The 11357-nt window shown below is 34.4% G+C and overlaps 2 protein-coding genes across 3 annotated transcripts; both read right to left on the bottom strand.

Annotated features, from left to right (window-relative positions):
* Window positions 1-1109: 1109 nt before the first annotated feature.
* On the bottom strand, window positions 1110-1520 carry LOC118038137 (brassinosteroid-responsive RING protein 1). The gene has a single exon (XM_035044433.2). It carries the CDS (start codon window positions 1518-1520, stop codon window positions 1110-1112), a length of 411 nt encoding a protein of 136 aa, XP_034900324.1.
* A 2321-nt stretch (window positions 1521-3841) lies between these two features.
* On the bottom strand, window positions 3842-10888 carry LOC118038143 (uncharacterized). 2 transcript variants are annotated; one of them, XM_035044453.2, is made up of 15 exons: window positions 10742-10888; window positions 9769-9888; window positions 9512-9623; window positions 9200-9334; window positions 6750-6854; window positions 5883-5966; window positions 5683-5798; window positions 5442-5543; window positions 5235-5348; window positions 4993-5049; window positions 4813-4879; window positions 4645-4698; window positions 4462-4536; window positions 4319-4354; window positions 3842-4079 (listed from the first exon to the last, which is right to left on the bottom strand). In XM_035044453.2, the coding sequence occupies exons 2-15, from the start codon at window positions 9786-9788 to the stop codon at window positions 3966-3968; spliced, it is 1191 nt and encodes a 396-aa protein (XP_034900344.1). In that variant the 5' UTR covers window positions 9789-9888; window positions 10742-10888; the 3' UTR covers window positions 3842-3965. The 2 variants fall into 2 exon arrangements, with proteins under 2 accessions (XP_034900344.1, XP_034900337.1); XM_035044446.2 differs by having other exon boundaries at window positions 10678-10860.
* Window positions 10889-11357: the final 469 nt, after the last annotated feature.

Below are 11357 nucleotides of genomic sequence, written 5' to 3'. Positions count from 1 at the left end.
GGACCACATTAATTCCCCCATCATCCTCTTCTGGTCCTTACATATATATAGTACAATAACCTTGCCAGTTGCTAATCCATGCGGAGGCAGGCATATTTCAATCGAAAGGATATCCCATATATATAATATGTATTGTTAATCTTTGATGATTTCTTAAATATACGTTGCCTTTGTGTTTGTGTTTTAGTCACTTGCTCCGATCCTCATGCCTGGTTGGGTTTTGTTTTTGACCTCCACTCCACTTCTTTTTACATAGAATTACTACCTACTGTCTAATAAAAAAACATCACGATTTGATATAGGAGTATGTATGCTTGAATGAGCAATATCCATGGGTATTTTGTACTGTAACTCGTGTGATTTTACCCAGGTTACGAAGGCAGAAAATTTGTGTAACAAAAAAAATAATGTATTCGAGGCTAATTTGATATCCTTGTAGTTGGTTTTTTTGCCTCATTCGATACATTCTGATAGATTGCCGTGTGAAAAATAGCTCGGCAATTAACAGATTAGTTTTCAATTTAAAAAAAAAAAAAAAAAAAAAAAACAAGAGGCCTCGCCGGCAGCTTCTCGGATTTTTATATATATATATCAAGTTATTAAATTATCAGTTTAATTTACGAGTTACACATTCAATTAATTTTAATTTAAAATGATATTATTATTTTCTTTTTTAAAAAATTTTGATCCATTTACATTAAATTTTAATGAAAATATTATCCAAATTTAACCTAATCATACTCGATATATTTAAATTAAAACTCGATCCAAAGTTAATCCTAGGTTTTCGATGTTTAAAATTTTCAACTTGGGAAAAGTAGCACGCACTGATTTCAACTAGGCATTTTGGCGAATAACTGTATAAGATATGTACGAAATGCTTCAAACCCACTTGATTAAGTTTTTATTTTATTTTTTGTTCTTACAAGTTCTAACAACACTCTAGCGTTGCGCATAAAGCAAGATCATGACAACCCTTGTCTGATTTTGCTCAAAAGCCAAGCGTGGAGGGGTAAAAAGAATTAAAAAAAGAAAAACATAAAGTGGTAACACAATATTCCTCAGAAATTTACCTAACACTCACGTAAGAAAAATATTTATGAATCTAATCAAATGAGAGATCGACAAAGAGGGCAAGTGGCCTGTTTGTTATCAAACCACTTGTCTAAACAACCTCTGTGGAAGAAATGCTTGCAATGCAGCTCACTCACCTCTTCTTCAGGTTGAAATCCACATAGACACACACAACATTCCATTGCAGTACTAACCCTAGAGCTTGTGCCATCATGATTCTGCTGCAAGCTCTTGAACTGGGTTATTGACATTCTTCTCTCTCTTGCATTTTCTTGTGGATGTCCATCTGGCTCCTCCTCGTAATCTGGAGGTGTCCCGTTAGCACCGGCCATCACTTGCAGCACTGACCTCGCCGTGTTTTTCAGTAGAGCCACTAATAAGATTGTGTTCATGAGTAACTCCGGGAGCACTCCTGCTGCACCTGCAGGGAAACTTGAGAGCCCCATAGCCCACAAAAGCAAGACAGAAGCACTTCTGTAAATTATGGCGCTCAGATGGAGCAAGAGGATATTGAGACCAAGCAATTCACCTCCACAGACCAAGCATAGATAAGGACTTGTCGTCCTTAAACTGGGCTAATCCTGGAGATAAATACATAGGCTCATCTTAGACCACCAGTACATGTTAGCCCTGGTTATAGCCATGATGAGCTACACGTGGCGACACGTGGAGGGTTTCTATAAGATACTGATTGGTGATTGATTGTATAGAGGGTAATTTTATACATGTAGTCCCTACAGTTTCAGTTTCTTTTCATACTAGCACCTATATTCGAACGCTTGGGAAACCGGCCATCCATTTTCAGTGTGAGATTAGTTATAATGTGCATAAGTCATCTTTTATATTTTACTTGATTTAAACATTAATATCTCCTCTAACTCTTTGACTTTACCTAAGTTCTATATTTATTATTTCTGTTATATTTAAATGCCATTATTTGTTTCTTCTAGATCTTAATTCAGGGTAATTCTATAATCTAGGTTTTAAAATTAAAAAAATTAAAAAAACAAATTATTTTATTTATTTGTAATTAAACGAGTCATCCAAGATTTAAATTGTTTTTTAGCATGATTTAAACCAATAGCACTAACCTGTTATAAAAAAATTATCTAACAAATAGTAGTCAAGTATTAATCCTAAATTCATTATTTCAGGACCACAGAAAAAATTCTTTAATACCTAAGGGATAATCTGACCAAAATTCAAAACTCGAGGGACCATTTAAGTAAATTAAACTAATATGAGGCATGCAGAGATCGAAAATGGGGGAGGGGTTATTTTTCACAGCGAGAAAATGGGTCCGTTTCGATGAGTGACACGTGTCTTTATGGTTTTGTGGAGGGCCAAGAAGGTCTTGCCTGGTAGCAAGTTTAGAGACCCCTGAGTGTTTCTCGGAGTGATGTCTTCCTCCTTCTAGGTCCGGGTACTCGAACTGGGGCCCACGTTGATGCGTGACGGTACATACGATTGAGACTGACTGGATGTTGTCTGGTTATCTCTCTGGACGTAGGAGGTAACTTTGAGGAATATATCATACCAAATTTTAAAAAAAATGATGGATGACTAAGAAGGAAAAAAACAATTCGGTGTTATATCGTATATTTTTTAGATGTGACTTTCTAATAGTGACATTTAAAATTAGAATAAAACTTCAAATGATATTATTATTTATAATTGCGATATTAATTAAATTTATTACTAATCAATCGATTGCTTTATAATAGTCATTTAAATTAATCAATTAATTTAAAAATAACAAGAAAAATCATAAAAATTATCAAAAGAACAAGATCTTAAAAGAATATTTTTTAAATCTAAAGATCTGACGATCAAAATTGTTATTCATAAATAGCTGCTATAAGAAAAACATTTGAAAACTCTTGTAAAAATTAGAATGCAATTAAAAGTTATAACTCTTTTAAATTATTATTATAATTTGGTTGGACCAGATCTTCTCTTGAGCCTAATTATATCTCACTGGTCTATAAATGAATTGGCTAAGCCATCCACCTAATTTATTCGAGGTAAGTTATTACTAATTATGACAAATTCACATCTAATTGTTCAGAATCTCTTATTATTGTAAACTTGACTACATCATTGACACTAATAAAATATAATTGAAAGAAAAGACTGATAAAATTATGGTTTTTATATGCAACAATCAATCAATTCATACAACTAAATCAACTAGTCGATCAATTGAGCTAGAAAATTGATAATAATACTACATGTTAAATTATTGTATTTAGAAAACATGTTGCTATTTAAAAGTGCAACAACAAGATATCTTGTCGGGCTTAGAAGCACAACAAAATGTAAATGTGTTATTTCATCAAAAATAAAATTCAAATGATATTATCCAGCCGAAGATATATATATAAAACCCGACTTTGAGCTGATCGAAAACCTTTTCAAACAACATTACTGCTGCAAGCGAAGTAAAACGATTATACGCAGCTGGATGCGCACAAAAATTGCCCTCAATACAGACAGCATGGTTCAATCTTGCAGCTCATTTTCTACAGCGTTCAGCATCGTCAAAAACATGAAAGCGAGGTTTCGTTACAGGGTGCCCCATTTTTTGATATTGGCTACAGCCCTTGAAGAGGTGGAAAATTTATGTTGGTGCAGGACCGAAGCCCTTATTAATTCAAAACAGAGGCCCCGCACCTTGACCATGATGGAGAAAATTTAAGAAACATGAAACTAACTTCTTTCTCCTGCACAACTCTACGAGTGTTTGCGATGTTTTTAAATTAGCAAGTGAAAAATTGCGATTCACTAATAAAAAAACCTGTCATACAATGATGAATTCTACAGACTTGTATCAAACCTAATCTGTGTAGTCGTTATGGTAGTGTACACTAAGCTTCTATAATTGCCCTTCTTTAGTGACCATTAGAAGTGGAAGGACCGAGCCCTGCTGCTCTAAAATATGCATTTTCTGCACTGGTCAGCCGGGTCTGAAACATTGTCCACTCCTTCCTGCACCTCTCCCTTACCTGGGACCAGCAGAAAAGGTTAGCATGTATGATAAAAAGACCAGTTTGCTCTGGTTTTGTAGAGCAAATTTGGGTGACGGAAAGGTGAAAAAAGTACTCTCCGTCCTTTTGCATGATAACTCGACGACAGAATATTGAGCGTTTGGATGGTTAATAATAGCGGGGGATGCTGTATGATAACACGCAAACAAAATGAAATAAAATAAATTATACTGATAATGAAGAAACACTTTGCATACCCCTTGCCATGGTGCCTTTCCATTTTGTGACTCGCCCTAGAGAAGCAAAATAGTGGGGTAAGTATCTCATTCCAGCATGTATTTGGAGTTTATAGTGGGGTTAAAACAGAGGAAATGAGCTGAGGCCAATCATATTCATTTACCTGGCTCCCAAGAGAGGGAACACTTTGATGAACAATCCACTGGGAATCTACAACTCCAATCTTTTCATGGGCAGGCTGTTTTTGAAAGAGAAATTTTAATTAAGGAGTTTCGTGTTGATGTTGCCAATAACAATTCAAAACAAAGCAGAAATAGATCAATGAGGATGGAGGTAAGTCATCTACCTCTACACATTTTCTAAGAGCAAAATCAAGACCCCAACCATGGACCAAGTCATTCTGCAAATTCCATAATGCAGTCAAACTCTAGTGCCATATGCTATCAGAGAAAGGGTGAAGGAAACGGATTCTTAAAAGTGATAGAGTGAGCAACAGTAGCACAACAAGCAATACCTGAATCATATACCACACACAGCGCCAAGCATCTCGTGAAAACACTGGAGCCATGATTTCAACAAACCTAAATCCAGAAGAGGATAATCTCTTTAAGCTTTTACAGCACAGTCATATAAGGAACAAGAGAAGCAAGGCATAAAATAACAATAAAAAAGAAACAGTTAAAGATGTTCATACGCTGCACATGGTGGCAGATGCGGGTCAGTGCACCAGCCTGGTTTCTCATCTGTTATTCTAATATAAATTCATTGAAAGAGATAAAAGGGTTAGTTAATAAATCAATCACAACTCCATAACTGTTTTCTAAGATAATATTTGAATCAAACAAAATCAATCCTTAAAAAATGATATGGGCATTCCATAATTCTTTTTTTTTTTTTCAAAGAAAACTTTTATGGGGACTATTCCGTCATTCTTACTTGTGAACTTCACGGTCATCTCTTCTCTTTGTCATCTGCCATGTTAATCCTTTGCTAGGTTCCAAACCAGGCTGTGAAATCTCCAATCCATGCTTCTTCACTAGTTTTATATATCTTAGATAAAAGTGTGTGCAAGAAACGTGGCAAAGTTTTTAGTATTGTGAACTAGCATAACCATAAAATAACTATTTTATATCCAACACCTACTCTTCTGCATTGAAATGCTCAACTCCCAGGTCTTCGTCCCAGATAAATATGTAGTCATATGGTGCCACAATATCAGGATGTAAAAACCTCTTAGCATACCACCTAAGACAAAATTTCATAGTTCAAAGTTACAAGCGTGGGTCAAGTAAAGACTGAAGCAATGAGTTAAACTGTATTCTCCACCACAGGATAGTGAAGGTGAACTTTAATCAGTGAGCTTCTGTTTTTAAATAGAACTCACCATTTAGTCTGTCTCCGGACACTCACGTGAATAGCATCCTTGGACCACTCAAATTCATCCCATTCAGCAATTCGCCCATCATAATGGAATAGAAGGATAGTAAAGTTCTCTGAAAACTGTGAGATAGATAGAGACAAAGTTGTTCACATACTCGTACAGGCTACCATGAGCTCATAAATGAAACACCCCACAGGACCAACCTTTTTAACACATGCATCAATATTCATTCTCTGATCATAGCCAACAGTGAAGGTTACAAGATATTTTGGTGTGCTGGTCAAGTCCTGCAAAGGCAACTTGATCAAATATATCAAAATTGCAATTCAAGAGTACTACACCACTACTATTGTTATTTCAGGATGATTACTCTGTTATTGTTATGAAACAATGGTGGATGATGTTTGTTTCACAAAAGAATGAAGTCAGCAAAAGTAAACAGTAGGCCATCTAGTCATCAACAATATCATTTAATGGGGCAATATTCTAGAGCATGACATTAACTACGTGAAAATAAGGAGGAAAAGAAAAAGAAAAAGGAAGATGAGAGGTTGAACACTTGCCCTCCCAGGTTTTCTTTAGAAATGGTATGTGTGGTAATAGTCAGCTTGTTGCTTCAATTCAAAGTTACGTATTCAATTGAATAAAGATTTCATAAATTGCTATTCAGAATTTCTAATATCTAACTTGACCTCAGCATATTCCCAAATTCCATTTTTCCATTGAAACTGTCTTAGGCAAGCAAACGATCCAGGGACAGCCTTCATTGGAATCACCCTTTCTTTTCTTTTCCTTTATTTTTTATGGAGCGCAGTTACAATGTAACTATATTAAATGAAACATTTTCCAGCTAACTCCCTTTTCTTGACAATAAAATTAGCATGTACCATTTTAAAAGTTAACTAAAATTACAATCAACTGAATCACAACTGTTGAGTCATTCAAAACCAAAAGAGCAGCCTGTTCATTCTGCAGCTAGGCCAAGCTGGTATGCTATAGAGAATTGCATGTAGCATATGAGGAAGTTTAAGGTTGAATGTTGCATGTAAGAGTGGTTGTAGAATGCTCACCTCATTGGGATTACCCCATAATCTGCGTAAATACAAGTCTGACTCAGCTGCAACAATTCTTGGTGGTAGTCGCTCAGCACCACGAGGATTTGAAGGGACCCAAATCTGTGAATAGAATAAGGCAAGCACAAGGTAAGAGTGTGAATATATTACTCGTGTTTTTCCATATACAAGGACAGTGTTATTCAAGTTATGCAAACATCATCTTAGACAAAAAATCCATTTAGTAGGCAAAATTGCATACAATGGATCAAAAATAGCATACATCAGTTGTACCTATGTTGCTTGAACTTGGACAGTCAGATACAAGTCCATGTTCACATGGCTAAGTTCAGTTTTTTTTTTTCTGTTTTTTTTTTTTCAAGTTCTTGCTTATAATTAAAAGATCATACTGAACACTGAAGTATCAGCTCACACTAATGAGTTTTGTGATAATACATTGTTCCACGGCAAAGGAAGTAAATATAATGCATGTAACCCAGCTACTAATGCTAAATTGAAAATGCTCTTTAAACACCATAATATGTGGGTGCCTGTAAGAACCCACGTCATTTAAGTTAAAAGCGCACCCGTTTTGCCCCAACAGAAGTATAGATGTTGGAAACTTAATTACAAACACAAGTAGAAATCACAGATACATTCATTTTTATTTTAACATCTTCCCATATATTTGAAGGAGTGCAACTAAGTATCCAAGTCCATTTGTGTCCAGCATGAGAATATCATAGTGGCTTGAAAACTCAGGCCACGAAAAGTCAGGGCAACAATGGACAAAATGGTGTAACATGTTTTGTTTGGAGCTAGATGGTGGTTCAATGTTAGTTAAAATTTCAAACAAGGATGGAGCCTTTTTTCCTGATGTGATCAAGATGAACTTTGTATAATGGAAGCCTCAAACTGGGATTTTTTGTAGTCTCTTATACAACATTAAATTACAATCTTCATCAACATGAAGTAGATAAAAATATAAGGCTAAATTACGTGTGAGAAAAGTATCAATGAACAAACAAGTTCATCTCTCTTATTTTGAAAAAACATACAACTCTTATTCATGAAAGTGACATTTAAATTAAACTTTCTTGAGAAACTGAAGGTAAAGATAGACAGCATCTAAGTGCACTGATGTCATTTGTTTTGTTGCAAACAATAATATAGAGGAAGGAAAACTTTAGAACCAAGTGGTGATGTGTTATTAGGGGGACATTCTGATTTCACCAAATGCATCCACGTATCTAAATAGGGGCAGGATTTTTTGGTTACTAAGCAGTGGTTCAAACTCAAGACCTCTCAGGGGAGGGGGGATATTAATGCCAACTGAGCTATGGCTCATTGGCAGGAACAGGGGAGTTTGAGTTGTATTTTTTTCGCCTAACAAAAATTTAAGGTACAGGAGAATTTATCACCAGTACTACAAATTGAAGGGAAAAAAATGAACAGGGTGGATTATATTACTAGTACTACAAATTGAAGGAAATTAAAAATTCCAGAAAACAAGAAAAGGAAAAGGTTTCAAAGACAGATGATGTGAGATATGGAAGACTAATCTTATTTTATTAATTTCTTTGATTAAAAAGGCAATTTCCCTTCTTTCTATTTAAACAGGTTTATTCTTTTAGGTTCAAAATTTCCCCTGGTTACCTGCCACCTAATATATAAATTCTTTTTACTACAAATCCTTGAATAATAGTTGGGAAATATTTACCGAGAAGAAAAATAATACAATTTTCTTGATGTCAAACCAAGACAAGAGCTTGGTATACCCTCATGGTTACGTACAGTATGGGGAGAAAATTCAAAGGAAAAATGTTAAGGGGGTAAGATTACGAGTGTAAGAAGATGAGGTATTAAGGATGTCTGGTAAGAGTTGAAAGTAATTGGGAGTAATAATGCATCCCAATAGAAATCATATCAAAATTTAAATTAATTATTAAAATAATATATATTTGTGGTTCAAAGTGAGAAGTGTAAGGAAAAAAATAGTATTAAATTGAAAATAAAAGGCAGGGAAGGCATAAAAAACAAAACTTTTTCCTCCCTACAAATTCCTTACCCCTCCCCTTGTAAGGTTAACATTTAACCCTTTTTTAAAATTCAATTTCACCTCCTTGATATTTTCATCTACCCCACAAATTATAAATTATGTCAAATACAAGGAGGAGAGTTACAAGGTTACAAGGGTAACATTTAGTACTCTTATAACTTGCTCACCATTTATCCCCATACCAAACATATCCTAAAGTGCAAAGGGTATTGCTTAGAAGGTACTGATTAGGAACTTCCTGGCTCTCCATGTATTTTTTTGGTGTAAGAGAAGCTCTAGCTTTCATGGATCTTATAGTGAACATGTAGAGAAAGGTCCATTACGTGCCTTAGTGGCACCAAAACTTCAAGACAACGAAATTCAGTATCTGACAGTTTAACTATGTAAGGATTCAGGACAGGAAGCATACCTTTGATGTATTGTTCAAATTTGGTGCTTGCATTGAACTACTATTGTTACCCTTAGAAGACCGAGTGTTTTGAGGTGTGAGGCCCTCTTTGTACGAGATATCAATGGAAGGAAGGAAGTTGGGTGAGATATTCAGCTGCCAAAATTTAGAGACAACATAAAATGTTCTATAAAATAACTAAAAGAAAGCATCTAAACTAAATAGGATACTCATCCATATCATGTGAACAAAAAACACACCAAAAAAAAATGAAAACGAAAAGAAAGGAAAAATCATACAGGAAAGAGAAAAGGCACTTCTAAATTTGCATACCTTAGTCAATGACAAGGTCGGAAAAGATACTCCTATCAAGAAACCAAAAGCTACTCCAAGAAAGGTCGTTAAGATTATCTTAATGGTCTCATTTGGTTTTCTACCAGCAGCACTGCAAAAAACAAAATGCAAATATTCCATTGATAAAGCTGTGACAAATCTAGACCCAATAAAGATTTGTCTAAAGGACAGAAAATAAAACACAGGCATAAAAAGAATGAGCTCTTCCTAAAAAACCAAAACTATCAGATATGAACCTGCGCGAAAAGATTCCCATTATATTTACAATTTCTGGACTGTATCGTCGACAAGAAATTAAAATCAAAATGTAGCAAGAGAGGGGTCTGCCAGCTTATGAGGTCAAAGGAATGCCAAACCTGATGTAAATCAAACAACAAAAAACAAAAATCAGTCTACAGCAATAACTTCAAAAATCAAGATGAAAAATTTAAATGATAGCCACAGCACTATTTTTATTTTTATTTTTTCTAAATGCCATCACATGATAATTCTGTCACAAATTAAAAAGCAAAGAGTAAAAGAATCGCCAGGAAACAGAACTAAAGAGAGCCTTCAACGTCTCTTTCCCAGAAGCAATTCACTCACTGAGGATTTTACTTGTGGATAACCTCACTCATTACATCTCGAGTCAATCCAGACTTGTTGAACTTATAATGCACAACAACTAGCTATGAAAAAAAAAAATTGATAAACAAACAAACAAATAAATAATTAAAAGCATGTGATCCTCCCCTCTTAAACTGCCTAGAATTTGGTTAACTTACCTCTATTATCGGTAATCCCATTGGCTGTTTTGACTAACAACATCTAAACCTTACTCTTCTTAAAATAAATTACACAATAATTATTTGAATTAAGACAAAAATAACAACAACTGCAGTTGCGTAGATTCAAAGATAGAGAAGGAAACGACCGGAAACATAAACCAAACATTAAAGTTAGCTGCTCTTAGGAATTTGATTCAATTCAATAAAACATAAATTTACTACAACTTGCTCGATATTATCAATAAAAAAAAATCAGAAAGAAAATCCTCAATCAAAGCTAAATACCTATTTACTTCTTTAAACTGATGCAATAAATAATAAATAATAATTAGAAATTGTGCAGAGAGGAGAAGAGAAGTAAAGAGAGCAAAAACGCACATGAAAAGAGGTAAGACAGCAGATTGTTAAAGGACGAGAGAGAGAGAGAGAGAGAGAGATCAACTGAAATGGGAAGTGTAGAAGAAATCACGAGTTCCTCTGAGAATTGAAATGAAGAAAACTCTGTGATCGCCTCCGCTGGCGACCTGCCTTCTCCAGCTCAAGAAACAGACGTAAAACGCCAAGAGAATTCATTAATCCTTAAATAGAATAATTATCAGATTGTTAACAGATAAAAAAAAAAATTACAAAAAAGGAAGAGAGACAGAGACGGAGGTCGATAAATACTATGAAAATACATTTTCTGGCAAGTAAAAAAATATATATGTTTATTTCACACGCACTTGCATACCAAGGGGCTGTTAATATTTTTTTCTCTCCCATAGGAAGTCAAAATCAGATTTTATTCCCAAAAAAATAATTATAAGTAACATAATTAAACTGGCGTAATAGGGGATTTGCGTTATACTTTTTTCTAATGATAATCCAAATTAATTATATGTCACATTAAATAATAAAAAAAAAACTCTCGTACCATATTAAAAATTGCGTTATTTATGATAATATTAGAGGTATTTAAAATGAACAGATGATTAACTGCAAGAATGTGCTTTAAATTTTGTGGAAAATATCTCAACATTCTTTTTTATTTATCAACAAAATAAAAATAAAAATGCAAA

The sequence above is a fragment of the Populus alba genome, chromosome 8 (assembly GCF_005239225.2).
Source record: "Populus alba chromosome 8, ASM523922v2, whole genome shotgun sequence".
NCBI classification, from domain to species: Eukaryota; Viridiplantae; Streptophyta; class Magnoliopsida; order Malpighiales; family Salicaceae; genus Populus; species Populus alba.
Note: the sequence above shows the minus strand (reverse complement) of the source record. Positions and strands in the feature narration are given on the sequence as shown.